Source organism: Mytilus edulis, chromosome 7 (genome assembly GCF_963676685.1).
Source record: "Mytilus edulis chromosome 7, xbMytEdul2.2, whole genome shotgun sequence".
NCBI lineage: Eukaryota > Metazoa > Mollusca > Bivalvia > Mytilida > Mytilidae > Mytilus > Mytilus edulis.
In genome coordinates, this window is record NC_092350.1 from 29535166 (window position 1) to 29563085 (window position 27920).

The 27920-nt window shown below is 31.3% G+C and overlaps 1 protein-coding gene across 1 annotated transcript; it reads left to right on the plus strand.

Moving 5' to 3' along the window:
• The first annotated feature begins 3460 nt into the window (after positions 1-3460).
• On the plus strand, positions 3461-27920 carry LOC139483072 (uncharacterized). The gene is made up of 4 exons (XM_071267101.1): positions 3461-3715; positions 4201-4365; positions 26812-26985; positions 27708-27920. The coding sequence occupies exons 1-4, from the start codon at positions 3542-3544 to the stop codon at positions 27918-27920; spliced, it is 726 nt and encodes a 241-aa protein (XP_071123202.1). The 5' UTR covers positions 3461-3541.

A 27920-nucleotide genomic window follows, 5' to 3' on the forward strand; every position in this document is an offset into this window, starting at 1 on the left:
TGTGTATCTAAGAAAAATGTAAAAAGATGGGTAGGTTTATCACTAAATATAGGAAAATGGGGATGTTAATCTGTGTATCTAGGAAAAATGTAAAAAGATGGGTAGGTTTATCACTAAATATAGGAAAATGGGGATGTTATACTGTGTATCTAGTAAACATGTAAAAAGATGGGTAGGTTTATCAATAAATATAAATAAAATGGAGATGTTAATCTGTGTATCTAGGAAAAATGTAAAAAGATGGGTAGGTTTACAACTAAATATAGAAAATGGGGATGTTAATCTGTGTATCTAGGAAAAATGTAAAAAGATATGTAGGTTTACCACTAAATATAGGAAAATGGGGATGTTAATCTGTGTATCTAGGAAAAATGTAAAAAGATGGGTAGGTTTATCACTAAATATAGGAAAATGGGGATGTTAAACTGTGTATCTAGTAAACATGTAAAAAGATGGGTAGGTTTATCAATAAATATAAATAAAATGGAGATGTTAATCTGTGTAACTAGGAAAAATGTAAAATGATGGGTAGGTTTATCACTAAATATAGGAAAATGGGGATGTTAATCTGTGTATCTAGGAAAAATGTAAAAAGATGGGTAGGTTTATCACTAAATATAGGAATATGGGGATGTTAATCTGTGTATCTAGGAAAAATTTAAAAAGATGAGTAGGTTTATCACTAATTATAGAAAAATGGGGATGTTAATCTATTTATTTAGGAAAAATATCAAAAGATGGGTAGGTTTACCACTAAATATAGGAAAATGGGGATGTTAATCTGTGTATCTGGGAAAAATGTAAAACGATGGGTAGGTTTATCACTAAATATAGAAAAATGGGGATGTTAATCTGTGTATCTAGAAAAAAATGTAAAAAGATGGGTTGGTTTACCACTAAATATAGGAAAATGGGGATGTTAATCTGTGTATCTGGGGAAAATGTAAAAAGATGGGTAGGTTTACCACTAAATAAAGGAAAATGGGGATGTTAAACTGTGTATCTAAGAAAAATGTAAAAAGATGGGTAGGTTTATCACTAAATATAGGAAAATGGAGATATTAAACTGTGTATCTAGGAAAACTGTAAAAAGATGGGTAGGTTTATCACTAAATATAGGAATATGGGGATGTTAATCTGTGTATCTAGGAAAAATGTAAAAAGATGGGTAGGTTTATCACTAAATATAGGAAAATGGGGATGTTAATCTGTGTATCTAGGAAAAATGTAAAAAGATGGGTAGGTTTATCACTAAATATAGGAAAATGGGGATGTTATACTGTGTATCTAGTAAACATGTAAAAAGATGGGTAGGTTTATCACTAAATATAGGAAAATGGAGATATTAAACTGTGTATCTAGGAAAACTGTAAAAAGATGGGTAGGTTTATCACTAAATATAGGAATATGGGGATGTTAATCTGTGTATCTAGGAAAAATGTAAAAAGATGGGTAGGTTTATCACTAAATATAGGAAAATGGGGATGTTAATCTGTGTATCTAGGAAAAATGTAAAAAGATGGGTAGGTTTATCACTAAATATAGGAAAATGGGGATGTTATACTGTGTATCTAGTAAACATGTAAAAGGATGGGTAGGTTTATCACTAAATATAGGAAAATGGAGATATTAAACTGTGTATCTAGGAAAACTGTAAAAAGATGGGTAGGTTTATCACTAAATATAGGAATATGGGGATGTTAATCTGTGTATCTAGGAAAAATGTAAAAAGATGGGTAGGTTTATCACTAAATATAGGAAAATGGGGATGTTAATCTGTGTATCTAGGAAAAATGTAAAAAGATGGGTAGGTTTATCACTAAATATAGGAAAATGGGGATGTTATACTGTGTATCTAGTAAACATGTAAAAAGATGGGTAGGTTTATCAATAAATATAAATAAAATGGAGATGTTAATCTGTGTATCTAGGAAAAATGTAAAAAGATGGGTAGGTTTACAACTAAATATAGAAAATGGGGATGTTAATCTGTGTATCTAGGAAAAATGTAAAAAGATATGTAGGTTTACCACTAAATATAGGAAAATGGGGATGTTTATCTGTTTATCTAGGAAAAATGTAAAAAGATATGTAGGTTTACCACTAAATATAGGTTTACCACTAAATATAGGAAAATGGGGATGTTAATCTGTGTATCTGGGAAAAAAGTAATAAGATGGGTAGGTTTATCACTAAATATAGAAAAATGGGGATGTTAATCTGTGTATCTAGAAAAAAATGTAAAAAGATGGGTTGGTTTACCTCTAAATATAGGAAAATGGGGATGTAAATCTGTGTATCTAGGAAAAATGTAAAAAGATGGGTAGGTTTATCACTAAATATAGGAAAACGGGGATGTTAATCTGTGTATCTAGGGAAAATGTAAAAAGATGGGTAGGTTTATCACTAAATATAGGAAAACGGGGATGTTAATCTGTGAATCTAGGAAAAATGTAAAAAGATGGGTAGGTTTATCACTAAATAAAGGACAATGGGGATGTTAATCTGTGTATCTTGGAAAAAGGGGTGTTATTATAGACCAATTAAAGTTAAACAATTGATATGGTTGTCATTATACGTAAAATAAAGGTCGTCAGAATCAATATACTGTAAACAAAATTATTTTAGCGGATAGTTAATTTTCTAACTTTCTTGTAGCGAATTATTTGCGAGATTTCCTATAAAAACATTATAAAAATAACTCGCGCTTCAAATACCGCTTGTTTCCAGCATCTATAATTTGGGCATTAGATATAAAAAAAAAAAATTCGTTTGATACTATTATCAATACATGTTTTTTTAGAGAATACAAAAATACAGCACGAATACTTGTCCAAAGAACACCATACATTTTTTTACCTCACTTGCACTATATTCTTGCGTTCAGTGAATCATGAAATCGCAATAAAAAGATCCTGATTTATCATATAATATTACAGACTAAATGATTACAAATGTATCAATATGTATATCAATATATAAAGATGACCGAATAAATAGTCAACGTTTAATCTCACGGGGCGATGGATCATTTAATTTTAATACAGTACACTACAAAATATAATATATAACAAGTCTAAAAGGGTACAACATCAACAAAATAGCCAATAATAATGAATTATGTCAATCTAACTATCACAATCTCGACATTTATACAAAAAAAATATTCAAGATTGTGATTGTTGTATAATTAGAATAGATTGACATGATTCTTTTTACATTGTGATCAACTGATGAAGGATATTAGTTATCCGGAATGTCTAACATATTGTTTGTTTTATTGTTATTTTTGGTGATGCTGTACCCTTTTAGACTATACTTTTCATATGCACATGCGTCTGTGTCGTCGAGTCTAATGAAAATGTTTCAGAGATACGTTTCAGTTCTTAATCCCAGGACTTGTCCGAGGTTCGGACAAGAGGAATACATCTCAATATGTGGTGTGAATGTATTAAAAAAAGAGTCAAAGATACTAGTGTGGTGATCAACATATAGATTATTGTTACATGTCTGTTGTTTCTTTTTAAGCTATCAAACTGCCATGTCTATCATAAACAGAATATTTGGACCCAAAGTACACAAAAAGTTTCCAAGAAAAATAAGGTTGAGTAATGGAGATTGTTCTGGACTCGGGACTTACCCCAGCGAAATAGGAGGTGGTGGTCCTAAGTACTGGGCTGATGGAATAGATTTAGAAATCGAAGTTGGAGAAGTTGTATGTTTTAATTATAACTGTCAATACTTGTTATTACCTAGCAAAGTTAGCAACTAGAGTCTCTTAATCTGATAACGGTTCAAACTCATCTCTCTTTTACCAAACAGTAAATTGGAAATGAAATAAATGCAATCGTTCTTGAAATATTTAATATAACACCTATTCTCATTGTTCCCAATTCTATGTTTCACATTGAAGATAATGCTAAGTTATTAGAATTTATTTGCATAGGAGAACACATTTCTAGTATGTTATGCATTAAAGTGCATTTAAGTGGTTGAGTCGAATTTGTTTTGGACAAGTTTTTTTGTTTGACTTAGGGACATCAACAAACACGATTCTAAATATGCTAGGAAATACATTAGTCCAAACAGTCTTCTGTGTTGTGCCGTAATTTTTTGCTGTTACTGTACTATGTTATAATGGATACAATGTAATTGCCAGTCGAGTTATGATAATTGTATAGTTTTTTTGTTGGTTTTCAGGTAGTTGCGCCATTTCCTGGTGCAATAATGCTATCCACCAGGCCCAATGAAATCATTATCAAAGCTAAAGGTGGATCAGTTAAAGACATGGATATCATAATAACAAATATAGAACCCAATGAGGATATTGTTGCTGAAAATGATCCATCATATGTTGAGAAAAGGGTCAGTAAGATTCTATTGGTATTGTTAAACACTGGCATTACTTATATTGTTGGAGGTACATTACATATTGAATGGCATTTCAATTCACATTTTAAAATCACTTTAGTTTTGTGATGGTTATATCAATAATGCAAAATAAAGTTGCTATCATACATTATGTACCAATGTGTCCATGAAGTTTCGTCAATAGCAAGGAGTACTTCTGTCATTATGCATGCTTACTTCATTCCCCATTTTCTTTCTCTATCCTACTTGTTCAGCTTTTATCAGGCCAGGTTATTTGTATAAAACACTTTGCACACACCCCATCACACATCCCTTACCCTGCAAAAAAAAATTTAAAGAAAGATTTATTATTTCCTTCTTTTAAACATCCAGTGGTTAATATTTCATGATTTTTTTAGAACCACACGAGTTTAAAAGTTGGGTAAAGCTTTCATATATACATGTATGAAAAAAAGCTACCAGACTAGTTTGGTTTATTTAAGGAGGCTCGAGGGTATAAAAATTTCAGAAAAAAATTAAACATTTGTTTTTCATTACAAATTTTATTTGTTACCTTTTGTAGTTGTTACTTTATCATATGGTACAAAAATCATTCAAAACAATCACTTCGTGTTGGCCCCAGGTGACTTTTGAAATGTATACATCATTGAAAAAGTTCCAAATTATCTCCCTTTGGTGGAAAAATGCCACTTTTTGGCTTTAAAATTGAAATATCTTTTTTAACTCATCGGTGACCTATATTTTTTAATATAATTTCCATATAAGCTGTACTTAAACTAAACTATTGTAAAATTTTAGCGATTTCTGTTATAAATTTCTTTTTTTATTTCGATATTACTTTTATTTCTCCTATTACTTCAACAGAAAAAACCCACCTTTACAAAAATGTATGCTTCTTTCGAAGGCAGATTGTGAGCGCAAATGAACGGTGACCCAACTTTTTTATTTTATTTTTCTATTAACTATAAGATAAAGTTTATTTATAGAAAAATATAGAGATATCCTATATAAATGATTTAGACCCGCGAACCCCCTTAATGAGTAGTACATACATTTGTACATATGTATAAGATAGAAAGACCAGACGACCCTTTCGAACGGTAACAAGACATATAGGCACCCAGACAAATCGGCACCCAAGTCCGAAGACATTTCGGCACCCATATTGGACATTTCGGTATTTTGTTTCATTTCTGGCAAGAGTCAAGAAGATTACTATCAGGTATAGTCATAGGTTGTTAATGATAATTATACTAATGAGTTAGTTATTATTACTTATTGATAAGCATAAGTTTTCATCACAAAATGGAAATGTTCTGATATACGTCAATGAACAAATGATATTAAATGATATAATTTGTGGATATATTTTTGTTTAATGAATTTGATAGAAAAAAGATAAGAATATACAGAAAAAATATATATCCTAAAATAAAAAGAGAGAAAAGATTCATTTTGACAGAAAATGATAGTCAAAAGATTTGAAGAAATATTTAAATAGACAATAGACAATAGACAATATTTATTAGCACAAACACATTTACATTAAATGGTTATGGCATACAAACATAAATGATATTTTTGTATTAATCATTTCAGGTTCTCAGGGCTATTAATCATCGTCTTCCAGAGCACCTGAAGCTACAAGGAATGGTGGTCGACTTTGAAGCAGGTCTATGGCAAGCTCTCTGACAAAGGTTTCCTGGCACACCGATCCAAGGCTGTGCTTTCCATTTGGCACAAGCAGTCTTCAGGAAGATCCAGGAAAATGGCTTAAAGGTATTGTTTCTGTAATTTAAATTAGATAAGATATTGTGATTTAATTAAAATCAAAGATTTTTATACAGATTCAATAACAGAATTGGGATATACCTTCATGAAACAGTATCTGAACAAGACAAATCAGCAGATTAACTCAATTAAAACCATAAAAAGTCGAACATTTAAAATGTTTCGAATATTTACTAATTCGTAATTGTTGTACTGATAAATATACATGTTAATATATAAAATAATAGAAGTTCTGAACGTTTACTCAATACTTACATGTGGACTAATCATGTGGACTAATCATGTACAAATTTAAAATACATTCAGTTAAAAATATATTTTTTTTACATTTTCAGTCCGCCTACAACAAGAAGGATACAGTATATACAAAATTGAGACAGGTGATGGCCTTACCGTTCCTCCCACCAGAGCATTTCCCAGACACTTTCCGTCAGTTAGACGAGAAAGCCGACCATTCAGGTGTCCAGAAGGTGATGAATACATCTACAAGACGTGGATACGTAACAATGTGTTTGACATAGACTACTGGTGTGTTTTCATGTCCTCCATTCGTACCAACAATGATGTCGAGGAGTGGCACAACAGTGTCAACACCAGAGTCTGCCCCAGAGGACCAGTGCCATTCTAATTCTAGGTTACCGAGTTGTTTAAGGAAGTCTCCGATATTCCTCTGCAGCTTGAATTAGTACCAGGTACCAGCACAAACAGTGTAGACAGACCCAGTTCCGTCTTGTTGCGTTGTGGGACGAGTACTGCAACAACAGCATCTCCGCGTCCAGATTCTTGAAGGAGTGTGCAAGGTTTTACGGACCACCACCAAAGTAACTTTGAGCGTTAGAACTTATAGTGCTTGCTTTCTGTATATATGTTATATGTTATGTTATAATTTCAGTATTTAAACTTTGTGTTCATACATGCTTTTGGCTTTAATATTAGCTGATCATGCTTATTACAACCATGCACCATGCTTTTAGTGCTTCATTTTGTGCTGTGTAATTTATTGCATGTGCTTTATGTGTTGTATTGTTATACATGTCTAGCATATCGGTTAAAAATATACTTTGCCGACTCTAGATAAAGCTTATTTATTATTATCTATTATTATTATTATTATTTATTATTATTTATTATTATTATCATTTATTATTATTTATTATTTATTATTATTTATCATTCATTACATTTATTACATATATGCATAAACTGTTGAATATAATATAAAATAGATATAATAAATAAATATTATTAATATTCTACATGTGTTTTATTGATTTTGGATACTATGGTGATAGAACTATGCATAACATTAAAACTAGTACATGCACATTCCTAGTACATGTTTGGTGAAATCTATAAAATCAGAATGTTCAGTGTATTAGGAAAAAGAATGCAAACAAATTATGCACCTATCAAAATGACTAAGCTGTAGTACAGTCTTGTTCACAAACAAATAACTAAAAGAAATAAACCACTTAATAAGATACCTATTCGAAGATACAATGTACAATATTGACAATAATGTTATAAATAGTGCAGGAGCCAAATAATAGCAGTCAAACATAATTGCTATATATTCACACTAAACATGCAAATTGAGTTCATGCCCTCTTACATAAACAGTGCCAGGAAATTTAAATTTTTGGTTCACTATATTTAGATCAAAGATAAATAATTTATAAGGTGCCGATTTGTCTGGGTGCAGATTTGTCTGAAGATACCTTTTGGGACATGGCGGCATCCCTTTGTAACACCCTGGACTTAAAATATTTCAAAACGTTTGGTTATGTAATGGGACAAAGTAATATATAACCTTTTCCTTATAATATCTCATTCCTTTCAAAAGATCTTAAAAGATTCTCCTGAATTCAAACTAAAAGTAAACAAGTGTAAGTTGTTAATTTCAAATGACATAAAGTCATATGAAACCTCAATAAAAAAAAAAAGGATGCATATGTTTCTTATAACTAAATTGATAGTTTTTATTACAAAACTTATGTTCACATACTTTTTTCTGAAAAAAAAAATCTTTAATTTGTTCACATTTCGAAGAAGTTGACTTTTTAATTGTTTACTTCTAGGAACAATTTGCCGACATATTTTGCGTATATAAGTGACCTTAGCGTGACTCTTCCGTAAAAATTCAATGTTCGGAATACGCATGGATCTGTCATTAAAATAAACTATTATCTGATTGCACATGTCAAAATCCATGCTTCTTTATTGATTGTTTACTATAAGGTGAAAATCGGTACACCACGGCTTCAAAGCACGAAAAATAAGTAGCTGCCTTATGTTCACTTCATAACAGACAAAGAGATAAAGAAAAATAACGATTAATACGATATGTTTGTGTAAAAAATGATAAAATCGTGCACAGAACAGTAAGTTTATGGTATATAAAATTGAGAAAGGAAATAGGGAATGTGTCAAAGCGATAACAACCTTACCATATAGTAGACAATAGCCGAAGGCCACCAATTGTACTTCAATGTGGCGAGAAACTCCCGTACCCGGAGATGTCCTTCAGAAAAATATGTATACTAGTACAGTGAAAATGAACGTCATACTTAACTCCGAATTATACACAAGAAACTAAAATTAAAAATCATACAAGACTAACAAAGGCCAGAGGCTCCTGACTTGGGACAGGCGCAAAATTGTGGCGGGGTAAAATATGTTTATGAGATCTCAACCCTCCCCCTATACCTCTAGCCAATGTAGAAAAGTAAACGCATAACAACATGAACAATTCGCACAGTTCAAGAGAAGTCCGAGTCCGATGTTAGAAGATGTAACAAAAGAAAATAAATAAAATAATACATAAAAACAACAGACTACTAGCAGTTAACTGGCATGCCAGCTCCAGACCTCAATTAAACTGATTGAAAGATTATGTCTTCATCATATTAATATCAGGCACAATCCCTCCCGTTAGAGGTTTAGTATCATACTGTCATAAAATATATGAGAAGAACATCACCCTTGTCAGGCCAATAACTGTTTTTTTTTAAATACATGTTTTTTAATTTGGATGCAAAGACTCTATAAGTGAATCAATATTAAAGCCATAATATGCAATCATTAATGACCTGACAACAGTATCGTAACTTTATCCCTTCTTAATAAGTCTGTTTAGAGGTTTTGTAAGCTTTTGAGGTGAAAACTGACATTTTTGTTCCTGGTAAAGACTGTAACCATAAAAGATTGGATGGGAAATACCTGAAGGTATAAGATATCTGCATGTTGAGTTATATTTACGAATTATTCCCTTATACCGATGATAAAATTTAGTAAACGTTTTGACTAGTTTGTGATATCAAAAACCCTGGTGTAATAATTTTTTCGGTAATAATTAAATTTCTCTCGCCAAAATATAATACGTTGTTACATACACGAGTGAATCGTACACTTTGAGATATATAAACACCATAAGATGGTGACAACGGAACTACACCATATAAAAATAGATAATTAACGATAGGAAATGAAAAATCATCCCTTTTAGGATAATATTTTGTATTAAGCTTCCCGTTAATGATATAAGATATCAAAATCGAGGAAAGGGCAGTGATCATTGTTAGTAATAGCTTTATTTAAAGTAAGTTGAACAGGATCAATTTCGTTAGTATACATACTGAAGTCGTTATTATTGAGAGCCAATATATCATACAAATATCTAAAAGTATTGTTAAATTTTTGTATCAAATGTTATTTCGATGGGTCTTTGCTAATTCAAGTCATCAATTGTAACTCATAACAATACAAACACAGGTCCGTAATAAGTGGTGTGCAGTAGGTCCCAATTGTAATCCAATTACTTGACGATATACGAAATCTCCAAAGCCAACAAAAATGTTATCAAGTAAAACTTCAAGCGCATATATAGTATCAAAGCATGTCCAATTGACATAGTTCTTTTGTTTATTGCTACTAAAAAATGACCTAAAAGAGTATGAACATGTGCTCTCGCATTCTAACTTTGTACATTCCCAGTTAATTAGGGATGCGAATTTTGTATGCCCCACCTACGATAGTAGAGGGGCATTATGTTTTCAGGTCTGTGGCTCCGTTCGTGCATCCGTCCGTCCGTTCGTCCGTTCGGGTTAAAGTTTTTGGTCAAGGTAGTTTTTGATGAAGCTGAAGTTCAATCAACTTGAAACTTAGTACACTTGTTGCTTATTATATGATCTTTCTAATTTTGAAGCAAAATTATACTTTTGACCCTAATTTCACGGTCCACTGAACATAGAAAATGAATGTGGGAGTTTCAGGTTAAAGTATATGGTCAAGATAGTTTTTGATGAAGCTTAAGTCCAATCAACTTGAAACTTAGTACAATTGTTGCTTATGATATTATCTTTCTAATTTTAAAGCCAAATTAGACTTTTGACCCCAATTCCACGGTCCACTGAACATAGAAAATGAAAGTGGGAGTTTCAGGTTAAAGTTTTTGGTCAAGGTAGTTTTTTTATGAAATTGAAGTCCAATCAACTTGAAACTTAGTACATATGTTCCGTATAGTATAATCTTTCTAATTTTAATGCCAAATTAAATTATTACCAAATTTTTACAGTCCATAGAAAAGGATAGTGCAAGTGGGGCATCCGTGTACTTGATGCAAAGTGGTACAGTCCCTGTAACGTAAAAGTTAACACTTTTTTCGTTCGGGAATCGTACGTACAACGTTCGGTAATCGTTCGTATAGAGTTCGGTCATCGTTCGTACATCATTCGTATAGCGTCCGTACAACGTTCGGTCAGCGTTCGTTCATCGTTCGTTCATCGTATGGTAAATGTCACCGTTGAGGGTTTTGTATAACGTATGGTTCATGGTATCGTTAATCGTTTCATTTGTCGTATGGTTTATGGTATGGTTTAGCGTTTAGCGTTTCGTTTATTATATGATATGTGATATCGTTTAGCGTTTCATCAATCGTATGGTATATCGTTTTGTTAAGCGTCTAATTATATACACGTATGTTAGGGTTTTATTTCAGAAAGTTATTTCAATTATTATAGTTTTGAGTTAAAATGATTTAATATAAACAGGTGCGGAATAAAAAACAACAATTATTAGTTTGAATTGGATTAAACCTCTAACTAATATCATTATGGAATATATATAAAACGAAGGGGGAAACGTTTCCTCCCATCACATTTTGACATTATTAACATTAGACCAAATAACCCGATATAAGTCTCTCTATGTCTCTCTCTCTCCTCCGCCAAATATTTCTCTGATCCAAATATTTCCTTGACACAATAAATTATATGTAATGTTCTACAAACGAGGCTTTATATGTAGTACACGTTTTATATCTAAATGTATTAAAAAAAAAAAGACAACACAGCCATGGTATTTGTTCTCTGCAATGTCAGAGTCTGATATAAACCGAAAACTGACAGGGATATATACAAATTCGTTGAAGATATCTATGGAACCAGCGTCGCTTGTGATTCCTGCTGTCGGTGTTAAAACTGTTTTTCTTTTACTGTAAAAAGTGTTTAAGTCCATGTATGAGTAAAATACAAATTTAAAAAATAACTCTACCTTTTTTATATTTCTTGCCTTTTAGAGGTAAGCTTCTGGCCAAGTTTCGCGTATTCTGTCGCAAATCATTTACCTTAAATAACCAATCAATTGTATTCTTAAAGAAGTTGATTTGTTCTTTGTACGAATACATGAAATATTTGTCACTGGACGTTATGTTTGCAATCGATGATCAAATACAAATCTATAGTATTTATATGAAAGAGACTAAATAATATTTTTTTATTATCTAACACATATTTGAAGGATCGAAATATTCAGTTCTACAAATGGATGTTATTTAAAGACTTGAAATTTTACAATTATCACATGCATCTATGAAATTTTTTATCGACGCACCAAACTTTTCCCTTTCATCGTTGCTCATTTTCCGATTCACTCAAGGTTTCGAACGATCTTCTTACTTGTTCATTACATTCTAAAATTAAAATCCTACACAAATTGCAAAAACTTTTATTCTCGGCTAGACTGCGTAAAAGATGAATACTGTTTGATTTGTGTACACACAATGTTTTGATGGCCGATATCCAGTTTCTCTAAAATAGAATTAATTTGCGCCACAACTTATTTACGCCAATTCTTTTTTTGCATCACTTTATTGTAAAAACTGCAGCATTCATTTGCGCCAATAAAACAATCATTTAATTGCGCAAATATTATAGACTTGTTTTCAAATGTTTGTTCTTAGTGCACCGAGGAGGTCCTTTCCGGTATTACAGGTACAAGTAGAAATACCGCAAAGGGCCTCCTTAGTGCACTTAGAACAAAATAGTGCACTAAGGACCCGAAGGAATGATAGAATTGACACTAAAAACATGGCATACGGAAGGAGACTTTCTTAAAGTACATAATTTCAAATTTTATAAATTTTAGTAATTATAAAGTTATTTAACAGCTGAAGTCAGTATTCTAATGTTACATGTACGTGTAAATAGGCTAATCGTTTCGAGTTTAATATGACACAATTAATAAAATCGAGAATGGAAATGGGGAATGTGTCAAGTTCCATTTATTGGCGCAAGTCATATTATAAAAAAAAAGATGAGATGAGCGCGATTCAAACCTTTACAATATGACAAATTACACCTAACCGTTTTGACACACCAGTAAATTCTTCGCCCGGGGATATACGCCTGCCATTAATATTCCTTCAGTAACTTTACAATACCCAGCCGTGTCATTTACGTATATTGTACATGTAGATAGCACGTGTGATATACACCAGTATACCCATTCAAGTGATTTTTATTTTTAGAAGAACTCCATATCGGGTAACATTAAATATACATAAACATAAAATTACAATTGAAAAAAAATGGTAATAATAAGTTCAGATGTTGTTTTACCTAGTAGGTATGTATTTGTAAACTTATGTTATTACGTTATTTCATGTATCTTTTTTTTTTGTTTGGCTTCAATTACTTTTTTTTTATCATATTGACTTATTAGTAAATCGAAAAACGCACAAATCTGAATAGAATCATATGGCATTGAATGATTTCTCTAACTCAAAACTAGTTATACATGTACATATAGATGTTTCTTAAATTTTATTTTTCTCGTTGGGTTGCTTGTCCATTACTTGACGTTTACGCTATATTCTTTTGTTCGGTATTTGTAAAAAAACGCTCATCTATCAATTTCACAAGAAATATAATACTCGTAAGTCATGAACATTGAAGTTTAACTTGCTATTAATTTTTCGTATACGCACAAACATAAAATAAAATGAAACACTTTAAAGCTGTTTAAATTATGCAATGCATTTTGAAAATATAGTTTTTAAAAACCGGTTATTTTTGTTTAATACTTTGTCTGTCCCTATTCGCTAAAAATTAGGACACGTGTCATTGGTTAATATAGAACTAGTCAACCATGAATAATCCCAAACAATAAATTTTTGATTGGTTTGTCTCACTTGCTTATATTATCAATATTACGTATTGTTTTCGGCTGAGACTACTACATATATAACAGTATGTTCCAGACCGTATGAGTATTTGGACCGTACGCGTACGCTCTGGACCGTATGCGTACTTTTTCAAAATACTCATACGGTCGGACCGTACGTGTACGGTCTGACTATTATTAAAAAGTTGGTCAAGTTTATTAGATACAAATGCATATATCAGATCAACATAACTTAACTATCAAATTAATATAAAAAAGTTCAATTGTAATTGAAACTAAAACTTTATATTCTAACTTGTTTTTAATTCACGCTAATTAAATATGCTAATTTCTTGTATTAAGCATGTCGATCAGTAGTACATTAATTGTATTATGAACGCTGAAATTGAAGATATCGGAAGTAAACATAAAGTGGGAGTTCAATTGTTTTAAAATATTTAGCAACTTTACAAAAAACAAAAAAACAAAAAAAATGCAAAAGAACATGCATGAACTGCATACATGAAATTGCTAAAAATATTACGTTACTTGAATTGTGTCACCTTGGGCGAGAGTACCAACATAGGATTCATATATACAATTAAACAAATAACTAATTTCAATTGTTCGTTTGTTCATTTTATTTATCTAATTGTAACAAATTATCAATAATAATTTGTAAAACTAAAAATAAATACTCATATGGTCTGGAACTTAACAGTAACTGTTATAGTAGTCTCAGTTTTCGGCAATATTGAAATAATATCCTTAAGAATTTTAATTGCTTCAGTCATTTAATATATAAATATATATTTATTTTTTCATGATTAATATTTTTAGATTGATAACATAATTGCATCATTTTTTAAGCATCTATTTATTTATAAGACATTTTTAATATTTATTTAACGTGCATACCGATTTGATAACTTTTTAAACACTTGACGCCATATTAATATTATATAAGAAAAATAAGGTGAATATTTAATCATCGGCTCTTAGGAAGTTTTCTTGTAGGTTAAAAGAAGGGGGACAATATGGCCCCGACAATATACCTCTTAGTAGTAAAACTTTAAGATTGGTATTCTTTAAATTGTATAACTTTCTTATTCATGCTTTCTCCTCAATTTTTGAATTATATTGAGAATCACGTTTTTATGTCAGATCTTTTATCATTTGTTCTGTTAAATCAAAGACATGTAGTACATGAATTCTATTTTCCCGCATAAATTATTCACAATGATAAAGAAATAAGGGATGATTTAGAAATGGGCATGTTGTGTATACACCTATCTACTGATAAACACTATAAATGTTGCCCACTAGCTGTTCTTATCGGTGTTTTTGTTGTTTGATTGCTGTCTTGTTGTCGTTAAACCCACTATGATCTCCTACAGTTTCAATATATATTTCCCTTAAGATTTGCTCAGAGGAAAGTGATAGAATAGATTTGTATATACATTTATCGTTTCACTTTTCAATTTTTAACTCCCCAAAATTTTTAAACTATTAATTTTGAAGACGTGTGTTATCTAAACGAACTCTAAATGGTCACCAACTTACTAGTATATTGTTTCCCTATTTGGCACACACCTAAATATAAACCTCATTGTAAATACAATTTAATTGGTCGTAGTAAATTCTATTGAGCACAAAACAAATCCATGTTTTTTTTAAATATGAAAAAAAAGTAATATATATTTTTTTCATTTGAAACAAGGAAATAATACTTTAAATTACATTGTGCAAAATATATCATAAAATCTTCCTAGGAATCAGAAACTCTTTTCTTCATAAAAATGTTTGAAATAGTTTACACTGGACATAAAACAACTGACAATCAATCAACTAAAATATATCTAAGGGATTATTATTTTGCATGTACATGTATATAAATGCCGTATACCATATACATATTTTGAATAATCAATAAAATGTAGTGATGTCAAAAAGAAACATTATCCTTAGGATATCAAAAATCAAAATAATTTAGTTTTTCTTTCAAAATGATTTGCAAACAGTCCCTTTTCTGGAGCATTTTTCTGTCTGTGCTATCGCTCTATGTGGGTTAATTATTTTAAGCATACAGTTTATAAATCGATCTCTGATTATATATAGATTTAAGTCAAAGTAAAGATTATATATATTGTTTAAGAATTTAGTGTTTTCTGATTTCATTCTGATATCTGTGTCCATGGATCTGAACAAGAAATTGCGAAGACGTTATGCGGGGTTCACACATTGCCGATTATTGCTCCCGTTTGAGATCAGACAGCGATACGACACGAAAAGTGAAAAAGTCGGATTAGTATCCTCAATTATCTGGAATGTCCTATTATTGTCTGAACGCAGTCGTTTTAGTTCGTAACAGATTCCTACTGGTCGGGAAGGGTCCGAATAGTTCGGCAAAGCACCCCGACAGTTAGGTGCGTCCCGTAACATTCGGGGAAACTCAGCCGATTTTGTCTAGTCGGATTACAATCGTGCCTATGTCGTGACAGATTCTGCTGTATCGGATCGAATTCCTAACAATGTTCTGTGTATTCGGGACGGTGTCCTGTGGAACGGGAATGATCTGGAGAAGTCCCGACTATAACAGAATACAATGCGACTGAGACCAGACAAAGCCGTTTGCAATACGATATAGGATTACGTTCCGACAGTACCTGACCATCCCGATTATGCCGACAGTTTTCGAACGGATAACTTCCATCAGCGTCGGTTCACTGTCTTGTCACTATCTGATCTCTGTCGGATTACATTCAGTAGAATCGGGACGCAGTCGTGACAGACTCGGTCGAATTTTACCTGGCGAAAATCGAATTTCCATCCACGATTCACAGAATCTTGATCAGACTTTTGACAAATTTTAATCGGGAATGGTCCTGTCGTGAATGTGTGACCCCAGTTTTATGCTTATCTGTTTACCTTTAATTTTAAAAATGATTTTTCAACAGAATATTATATATATAAAATTGTTTAATTTTGTTTTTCTTTGCGAAAACAAAATGGCCCTTAAGCTAAATGTCATCGTTAGCATGTATAATGGAAGGCGATAAACACTCACCTGCTGGATCTTTTAACCTGGGCACAGATCTTGTGACGTAACAAGTATGAATGTAAAATTCTCGATATGGTATATTCAGTCGAATATACACGGTATCATTTAAGATATTTTGATCTCATAATGTAACATGATGTAAATTTATTTGCGCTTTATGTAAAACAAAAAAAAATACATTTAACCATCTTATTTTCAAAACTTCTTTAAAATGAGTTGACTTTGAGCATATATTTATTTTCAAAACCGGGTACAAATCACTGATTTCCAATTTTAGACCAATCTTATTATTATCAGCAGTGGGCAAAGTATTTGAAAAAAACTTGTATTTAAAAATGTATTTACTCACTTAATTAGTTATATTTCAAATTTCTCAACTTTCTTTTTCAAGTTCATATTTGCCTTTTGAGAGTTCCACAAGGCTCTGTATTAGGTTCCCTACTATTCCTTATTCATGTATATGACATAGCTGGTAATTTGATAAGTCTAACTCGATTGTGTGCTGATGAAACATCCATTTCTTATTCAAGTACTAGTCCTAACACAATAGCGAATGTCTTAAATAGCGATTTAGAACAAATTTTAGCATGGTCTAAGGATTGGGTTATTGATTTTAAACGGAACAAGACAATTACTATGCTATTCTCCTGTAATTCTTCTCCAGATGATATTAAAATAGAACTTCAAAATCAAGTAGTAGAATTGTCTCCTGTCATAAACATTTGTATTACTTTTGATTCCAATGGTAAACTCTATACAATATAGAAAACGTTTCAAAGCACAAGATTAAATTTCTAAAAAAAATGAAATATGTATTGACTAGGAATTATCTTATTCGCATAAACTTAACACTTATAAGATCAATTATGTAATATGCACGTGAGTTATGGGATGACTGTACTCAACAAGATTCCAACAATCTGGAAAATGTCGTTTCATAGTTGGACGCAGGAAGATTAGTAACTGGGTTGCCTGTGTTTGCTAGTCCGAAAGTTATATATATTTTCAGTGGACAGAAGAAAATCCAAAAAAGCTCAATATGTTCTATTCTTCACATAAAGTGGGACTGCCTCGATTTAATGCCAATTTTTTCAGTTATAAATAGAATATCAGAAAATCCTTTTTTTTTCATCTACTACTATCGAATGAAATAGGCTTAACCCTGACATATGTACGTCCAGAAATATGAATATATTTATCTAACTTGACATAGACACAATTGCACGTCAATCTTTACAGTTGATTGGATACAAGTGATGGATTGCCACGCCTATATTAGAACTGATATCCTACGAACAGACTTCAGATAGCGCCCAGTATTCGAATTTGATAAACAAAACAAAAATATATATATCTTGTATTGTTTCAATATTAAAAGTGTTGGGTAACGTAGTTGAATTTTAGATTAGATTTGGGAAGTCGTGTATACATGTATCCCCATTTGTTAGGACAGTATGACTGAGGCTATTCAACATGAAGAAATAAAAAAAATATCAGCTGGTTTTAAGAGTTGCAAATATTACGTGACAAAATAAATTTACATTGTATGATACAGAAATTTTTTTTATTTGTGTTCCTCAGCAGTGTTTGCTAAATATTTTTTTTCCTCGAATCCCGAAAAGTAAAGAGTTTTTAATACGTGTAAATCCCGAATTCACACAAACGACGTTCATTAATGGTCTGTTCAAGAGTTTAAATTCACTTTTCAAAATATTTCAGACACGTGAATAATATAGGTTATTAGTGCTAGCTTCACAAAGAAAATATCCACTGACATGCATAATATCTAATGCCATGGGTCATGCATGGACTGTCTTATTTTATAGGGATGCCCATGTGGCACATAAAAGATAAGATTGATTTAACCATTGTACTTTAGAATTGCAACAAATCTTAAATTCACTTGAATACATTAACCTGTTATCTTGTCGACTTAACAGCTAATTTCCTAATGCTTGTAGAGTAAAACTTTGATAGGCTTGCTTGCTCTGTTTGTATAAACATGAATTCAAGCTTTGTAAATAACATTGACATCTTCAAACAATATAGAGGCATATTTTAATCTGTATATATTATATTTAAATTTGATTTGAAATTATCCCAATTACAATTGTAAAATATACAAAATAAGCAAGCAAGCTAACCAAAGTCTCGCTTTACATGCATTAGGAAATTAGCTGTAAAGCCAACATACAGATAGCCGCTATATCCTGAGAAGAGACCACGATGAAATTTGAAAGTTAAACAAATCTTAGTTTTCACGGGAACGAATATTTTGTTAAAAAGTTGTAGTGATCAGATTATCAATGACGTAATTTAAAAAAACAAGACGACAAGATCGAAAATAGTTCTAGACGTCTTATAGCAGGAAAGTCTCCCCACTCAGCTTGTGGTAATGTGTTGGTGGTGAGTAGAATCACACCGACTTATAATTGACTATTTCTATGCGGTTACAATTAAAGCTCGTTGTCGAAATCAACACTAGGGAGATACCATTAATTTTCACAGGGTACGGGTGGGGGAGGGGGGGGGGGGGGGGGGGTTGTGGCTAGGATGAAAAATGTTGTCCTGCATTTATCTTTCAATGTAATCTCAATGTAAATGTAGTCCTGCTTTTTTTTTTATTTTTACACTCTATTCTGTCCAACCTTTCTGTCAGTTATTAATGTATCCTGATTTGTTTTTCATAAAGTCATCATGACTTTTCTTTTTGGCAAGATGGCCATACTGTCTTTTTTCTCTTAACTCCTGTCATGCTTTTTTTCAATTTTCATACGTCAGACAAACTTCTTCGTGCATGTGACTTCATATTTTAAAAGGGATAAGAAATGTCTTAATTGATAAGTTCTACATTGCATTTAAAACATTCATTGAAAGAATATTGTATAATTAGAAATCAATGTCCGCTGTTGGAAGTTCAGTTTCGCCATTTTTCGTGCTTGTCATAGGACGATATTTCAGGGGTTTCGATTGTTAAACCCGTTAAATCAAATATGGACCATATTCCATCTCAACCCGAGAAAGAGTGGCTCATTTACATTAGTTTTATCAATGATTATCGTTTATAAGATGTTGTACTTGCAATGCTATTTATAAACGCCGAGGAAAATGTTAAATGTTTGGTATACAAATTTTAAATTATTCATCTTAAAAAATATTCAGAAGACAATGGGACATATCGAAGAATCTTTGAGTTCTGACGAAAATTATATTATATCTTTCGACAAAGTATATAAAAGTATCAAGCGTTTTTCTCAACTTTGACAACCTTATTCTGTAACAGATCTTGGCGGAATTTTTCAACGGAAATTTTCAAAGCGCTTAGACAATTCCAGTGCACCGTTACGATTCAAATATGATGTTATGGTATAGAAAAACCTTGCAGCTGAGTAACTATTGACAAAAACATGGTACATTTGAGAAAAATGGCTGTAAAGATTTAACATATAACTACCGTCGCCATATTGGGATAGTCGTAATTCCAGTTACGGTTATCAGTGTTGAGAAATATGGTCACGTGCAGTTATTCAAATGCAGATTTAAACCTTATCAATATTAAACCCAATTCCGCAAGCAGCTGTGGTCATCCTGTTGAGGATAGTATTCACTATTTTTTAAGTGTCCTTTTATCAACGAAGCAAGAGAAATATTGTTTTCAAAATTAGAAAGATCCGTTTTGCTTTTATTGGCTGGTGACGGTGACCTTTCATTTCAGCAAAACAAAGACATTTTTGAGTCTGTACAATCATATATCAGAAATACACTAAGATTTTGAACATTCAATTAAAATTCGGAATTCCTACTTTCCAACTCTTCACTCTAGTTCAGTTTTATATATTACTCTCATACGTTTTGTTTTTGAAACAAGGCTATATTTTGTCAAAAGACAAGCACAATAATCGCAAAGCGAATTGCGAGAAGTGGTTACGTATTTCGTTTTCGTTAAAGAAAAAAAATTCTAATAGTTTATGTTAAATAACGACTCTCGTACGGTGTCGCGTTTATATCTTTTTAATGCATTGGTGCAATTGGATGCAAACAATAATGACCATAAAATGTCAGGTTTGCGAGATCAGACAGTAACTTAACAACTAAACAATTGAAAACCTAGAGATCAATGTTTAACATTCGCCAGCAATGAGCAATTTTCATAAAAAACATGATTTAGGTGAATTCTTTGCGAGTAAAGAAAAAGAGACTACCATAGATTTGTTATTAACCCCAGATGCTTAATGGGTACAAATCAGTATTCAGGAATTACCACTTTGCATTACACCACATTACAACAGAAATTAGAAAATACATGTAGGGCCTCGAAGTATTTCTAAGACATTGTTATTTTCCTGTTCTATTTCTTTCTGGCAAACACGGTTTTATAAATGCTGACAGGCACTGACCATTGAAAAACAATCGATCTGTTTGAAATAAGAAATGAAAATAATTGTTTTTTATGGCAAATAAGAAAAATGACTGTTTGATTTGAAATTGTTTAAAATTATTTAGAATAGATTAAAATAGATGAAAATAACGTATTTTAATGTGAAAAGGCTAGACTTTAATTTGTGCCGTAGGGATGTGATTGAGTGGTTTTGTTTAAAATTATTTCCCATTATTTCCCTAGTGAAAATCTGCAATAGTTATTGTATCATCATGTTGTTTGATTTTCACATTATAACAAAACTAAGAATATGACGGATGAATTTATAGTTAGCTAGCTGTTTAATGTCCAGTGGCAACTATTAGATGTATCATTAGGAGGACATTTACAATGTTATAATAACATTAAATGTATGTTTCATTATAATACGTCATTCTGATTGGCTACACTGCAATCTTGCGTTATTCCTTAATCAATTTCATTACACAATAAAATGTATCATTCATGATGACACGAGGTCCCACAATAGAGTGCACAGGTAAATTAAATAAAAACTTGATAAAAATCGTGTTTTCATAGTCCTAGCTAAAAATGTATTTATAAGTATTGAATGCTTCTTTTTGTAACTTCATAGGGTTGTAAAAGCGTTGACCGTGAGCACGTTTTAAGAATGAAGCGCATGCGCTTCTTACAAAATGTGCTTCGGTCAACGCTTGTACACCCGAATGAAGTTACAAAAAGAAGCATTATGAACAAGGACATCCTGTGTTATGCAAACATGTGCATTTCGGCACAAGCGATGACCTATATACCGTGTGTATCATATGTATATTTAGGGTGGGTTGCTCCGAATTAAGGAGGTATAAATACCGGAAAATACAGAATAAAGAATACAAAATTAGAAAAGAGTATAACGGGCAAAATAAAGAACAGAGAAAAATGATATAAGAAAATTCAAGAATAGAGGGAAATGGTCTAGTTTTTTGCCGGACAAATGTTGATGATTGTTAAAAGTCGAGTGCATTTATAGGTAAAATAATACAGAATCGTTTGTACATTGGTAGGGATTTATGTTTGAAGTTGATGAGGCACATAATGAGTAATTCTTTTTATTTGAAATTTCTCGAATATTTTTTTTTTCCGTCTGATTTTAAAATGAATAAAAAAATCTATATAAAAAAATGGTTTAATTACGACATTTAAATAAAAAACTGCTATTCAGTCGATTTTAAAATACATGCTATAAAAGAGAATACATAAAAAATATTTAACAATCTTTTTGAACAAAAAGTCAACCTTAAGACCCCGAATATATTTTTGTAAGAACATTATATTAATTTCATCTAAAATAACTTGAATTGTTCATTTGGAAAAAAAAATGTTGATTGATCCAAATTTTACGCATATTATCACCTATATAAAAAGATTTAACAGAACACAATTCATGTTTTATATATTTTATAACATATACGCTAAACGAAACTTTGCACGCCAAGAAACGATGTACGCTAAACGATACGATATACGCTAAACGAAACGATGTACGCTAAACGACACGGTATACGCTAAATGAAACGATTTACGCAAAACCATACGATATACGATAAAAGGGCGCTTATGTTATCGTTTATGGTATGTTTTATGGTACATGGTTTCGTTCGTACATCATTCGTTCAGCGTCCGTACAACGTTCGGTCAGCGTTTCCTTTGCATTCGTACACCGTTCGGGAAGCGTACGTTCATCGTTCGGGCATCGTCCGTACATGGTTCGGGCATCGTTCGTATTGTTAACTTTTACGTTACACGGACTGTATATAAGGTAGAAAAATCAAAACTTTGAACAGATTCAAAATCACCAATATATGCTTGCAATTTATCAAGTACTTCCAACGTTTTTTTGACACTCCAAAAGTAATAAGTTCCACTATTTTCAAAGGCCTTACATACATGCATTGGATCAAGAATTAGATAAACATTATTTTCAACTAGTCACTCGTTTCATATAACTTTCTATTTATTTGACTTTCACGATAAAATAAATGAACATTGAAATATCAGAACAAGGGTATTCAAAATGAAAAACGCTTTTAAAAGGTCATGTGTCAACTGTGTGCAAAATTGAATTATATATCTCATTTGATCTAATCATATTTTTGAAAATAGGAAGATTCTCAAAAAAGAGACTAAATGGCACATAAATTGACAACTATAGGTCAACTATAGAGCAGAGCTATAAAAGGCCACTAATTGACACATGAAAAATAATTCAAACGAGAAAACCAACGCTCTGACTTGTGAACACAATACTGAACAAAAAAAAAATATATAACATGCAGCAACAAATGACAACCACCAAGTTACAGGCTTTTGAATTTAAACAGGCACATACATAATGTGCAAACAGGTTAACGGGAGCCCCAATATTCCCCTTAACATGGGACAGTGGTCTAAAAGTACAACAAATGAACAAATAATTAAATTCAGTTTATGATTAAAGCCAAACTATCATATCGAAACAAAGCAAAATTGAGTACCAAAAAAAAAAAAGAAGTGAACGTGGCATGGTACTAAACTACTCTATACCCTTACGAAATCAAAAACGCATACATTATGATATTTTTTAGAGATAGACCACCAGACTCCCTCTCGTTTTACTAATTTGTTGATGAATTACTCATTAATATATTATAAACAGAGATATTTAGTTTTCGACCATATAATTACGCTCCTTGAGGTCTTATTGTTTTTGATCCACGTAGCATTGCCTCCTAGATGCAAACAGGTCTAAATATGGGTAAAAATATATATTATATATCACTAACAAAAATTAAAGCAAAATTTGCGTTCTTTCAGTATATCAATTAGTAAAACAAATGCTTATTTCTAATTATTGGGTCTGGTCACGTACAAATATATTATATATCATTAACAAAAAATTAAAGCAAAAATTTGCGTTCTTAAAATCTAATTACACTCTTTAACCAATTTCAGTATATCAATTAGTAAAACAATTGCTTATTTCAAATTATTGGGTCTGGTCACGTACAAATATATTATATATCACTAACAAAAAATTAAAGCAAAAATTTGCGTTCTTAGAAAGTAATTACACTCTTTAACCAATTTCAGTATATCAATTAGTAAAACAATTGCTTATTTCTAATTATTGGGTCTGGTCACGTACAAATATATTATATATCACTAACAAAAATTAAAGCAAAAATTTGCGTTCTTAGAAAGTAATTACACTCTTTAACCAATTTCAGTATATCAATTAGTATAACAATTGCTTATTTCTAATTATTGGGTCTGGTCACGTACAAATATATTATATATCACTAACAAAAATTAAAGCAAAAATTTGCGTTCTTAGAAAGTAATTACACTCTTTAACCAATTTCAGTATACCAATTAGTAAAACAAATGCTTATTTCTAATTATTGGGTCTGGTCACGTACATGTACAAATATATTATATCATTGTATATATCACTAACAAAAATTAAAGCAAAAATTTGCGTTCTTAGAAAGTCATTACACTCTTTAACCAATTTCAGTATATCAATTAGTAAAACAAATGCTTATTTCTAATTATTGGGTCTAGTCACGTACAAATATATTATATATCACTAACAAAAATTAAAGCAAACATTTGCGTTCTTAGAAAGTAATTACACTCTTTAAACAATTTCAGTATATCAACTAGAAAAACAAATGCTAATTTCTAATTATTGGGTCTGGTCAAATGTATGGTCTTTCACGTTCAAAATAATGTGTTGAATGATGTTTCACGATCGATTTTGATTAAAAATCAACAAAAATAAACCTTTTTTTTTTTTTAAATAATTTCAACTTTTTGAAGACTTTTTCAAGTAATAATATATATATGAATTTTTCTGAACTAAGTGATACATAAAGATAAAGTTTCAAATTTTTCATGATAATTTATACAAATATGGATGCAAAACGTAATTTTTGTCTAAATGATTCTCATAGGACTGTGTGTCGCTTTTTGTGTTTTCTTATAAGATACTGTATTGTTTTCTTTAACGCAAATCTTTATATATAAATGGATTTGAATTATCAGATCTGGTTATGAAAATAAACTCATCATAGATATCAGGACTAAATTTTGTATATACGCCAGACGCGCGTTTCGTCTACAAAAGACTCATCAGTGACGCTCGAATCCAAAAAAGTTAAAATGGCCAAATAAAGTACGAAGTTGAAGAACATTGAGGACCAAAATTCCTAAAAGTTCTGCCAAATACAGCTAAGTTTATCTATGCCTGCGGCAGAAAAACCTTAGTATTTCAAAAATTCTAAATTTTTAAAACAGTCAATTTATAAATATAACAATATAAATGATAATTCATGTCAGCACAAAAAGTGTTTTTTTATACTTAGAACTGCTATATGAAATTGTGTTGCAATCCTCAAAAATTTTATTTAATTTTTTAACCGGTAATGAACAGAGCTTTGTTATCAGATAATTTCTACCGTTGTTTTTTGAAATAGAAATTAAGTCCGAAATATTGGTATGATTGGTCCGAAATATTCTTTGATTGCGATTTTTCTACCACCGTGAGAACAGTTTTAATGAACATGTTTAGAAACTATATTCAAAATGTTAACGGAATCGGTTCTTGATATATTAACAATTCCCATGATATTGTCATTAAAACCGAGAGGGTAGACTGTCTGTATTTTTTTAATCCCATGTAATACAATTATTTTCAAATATTTAATAGGATGATTATGCTGAAGTAGTTCCCCGCATCCCCCGAGGTTTAACCCGTATCATCATTTTAAAATCAGCATTCAGCCTTAGCTTCACGATTAACTTGTGAATCCACAAGCCCAAAGCTTAATTTTTGATTATTTAGTAAGAATCTGTTGGCTTGTAGAGAAGAATTTTAGAAGCCTAGAATCGATTTTACCGTTCTGAGCTGTAGGACGTCTGGTTATGCGTGAAGACTGAATTCATTTTATTACTTTACGTGTGCTTATATAATATACAGGAAATTCATACACGTAATATTCTACATGGATGCACATAAGTTGACCGATGATTTATTTTTGTTTAATAGTCTCAAATAAATCCATTGCTGTCCCATGTCCAATATATATACGGTCTTTCAAAATTTGAATAAGATAGAATGATACCCATTGGATTCCTTTCTTCACGAACGATTTGGCGGTCAGTATATAAAAAGAATTTAAGGCGCGCTTGACCAATGAGAAGTTTGAAATTATACTTCCCACTCTCCAGGCCCATATACTATCTTTAAAAATATATGTAACTTTATCTACCCGTATTTTAGGAAACTTGATGATTTGTGTATGGCTGATTATATATATTTATTGAACACATACAACGCTATACTTTGTTTGAATTTTTCTACAAATCTTGTTAAGAAAAGCTTTATTTTCTGAGCAAGAGGAGTAAACATCCGTATTCGTATATCAGATATCTTATTTCCACTCAAAGTAGCTTATTACAAATTTTGATTTACAAATCTTAGAGTGATGAAAATAATTTGCCATTTCCATTGCTGACTATATTGATCAAAGTCAGACAAAGTGTATAAATAAATGAGGTCAATTTTATCAATTCATGGCGCTATTTTTGTTGTGTTATCTATCGTTAGGCAGCTCATTAATTGTGTTGCTTTCGGCTACTTTTCTTGAAAAAAATTCATAAAACAATTTTTGACATTCATGCAATCATATCCACATGCACTTATAACAGAAATACTTGATCCATGTAGGTTGCTGCTGGTGCACCGATCGGAAAAGCAACGAAGTCAACATGTAAAAACCATATACACTTCGCACTAAAGAAAGGCAAGGGATTTGTTGATCCAACCAACTTCCTTGAACATAAATTTTTTAAATACAAGGAATGGAAACAGAATTGTGATGACTATTTTTTAGAATGGAAGGTAACAGTTTTAAATGTAATATTTACTTTACTACAGGTATAAAAGGGTTATTTTTATTAATCAAGGTAGGGAAAAAACCAAGATATTTTGTCATACGTGAGTTTTTGTCAAAGAATACGTAACTTGCACAAATAAAAAAACATCCAATCGGAAGTTCTTTACAACAGATGCAACATGTTGAGCAGGATTAGCTAAACCTCCAAGAGAACCTTAGATCATTCCAGCATTTTTTGTGGATGTCGCGGTGATTGTTTCCTATGTTGTGTTTTGTGTACTATTATTTGGCTTTTCGTCGTTCCTCTTTTTTGCCATTGTATTGTTACGGTAATGTTGGGGTATTTTTTTTATTGAACATTCCATTGGTATCTTTCGTCTGTCTGCGTCATAAATTAAAACAAACTTTGATTTAAAAAACACACATTGACGTAAATTGAATTAATAAATACTCATGATTCAATGAGTGTTTAGTATATATAGGATGACAAGCATTTAATATGTTAATAACGCGTCTATTAAATGTTTATTTGACTGCTCCTTTCATGTTTGCATTGTTCTCTCATCCATATAAACCCATTGATTCTATGCAATACCGATGCCAGAATGTGAACAAACAATATGTTTTATTTATATATGTTTGACATAGTTTACATCCAACAGATTGCTTTATCAACTATGTTCTATTTGTATATCATTTTATTAAATATAATTTTTACTTTTGAAAGTTTGAAACAGTTGGTGCCGGTTCCATTGTTGGACAAACGGGACGGAAGAAAACAGATACCAGTCCACATTTACAGAATGAGAACATTCCAATGGTAGATCTGCCAAATGATAGTGACTCTCCAGACAGTGGAAAATCAAAACGAGGTCAGATAAAATTTCGTATAAGAACAAGAAAAAAATGTTCCCAGGAAGTAAAGAAACTCACAAATTAA

Excerpts from the sequence above, each read along its gene's own strand:
- LOC139483072 (XM_071267101.1), top strand. The coding sequence starts at position 3,542 with ATGTCTATCATAAACAGAATATTTGGACCCAAAGTACACAAAAAGTTT. Across the intron at positions 4,366-26,811 it reads CATCATATGTTGAGAAAAGG|GTTGCTGCTGGTGCACCGAT; the intron begins GTCAGTAAGATT and ends TGATCCATGTAG. Across the intron at positions 26,986-27,707 it reads ACTATTTTTTAGAATGGAAG|TTTGAAACAGTTGGTGCCGG; the intron begins GTAACAGTTTTA and ends TACTTTTGAAAG.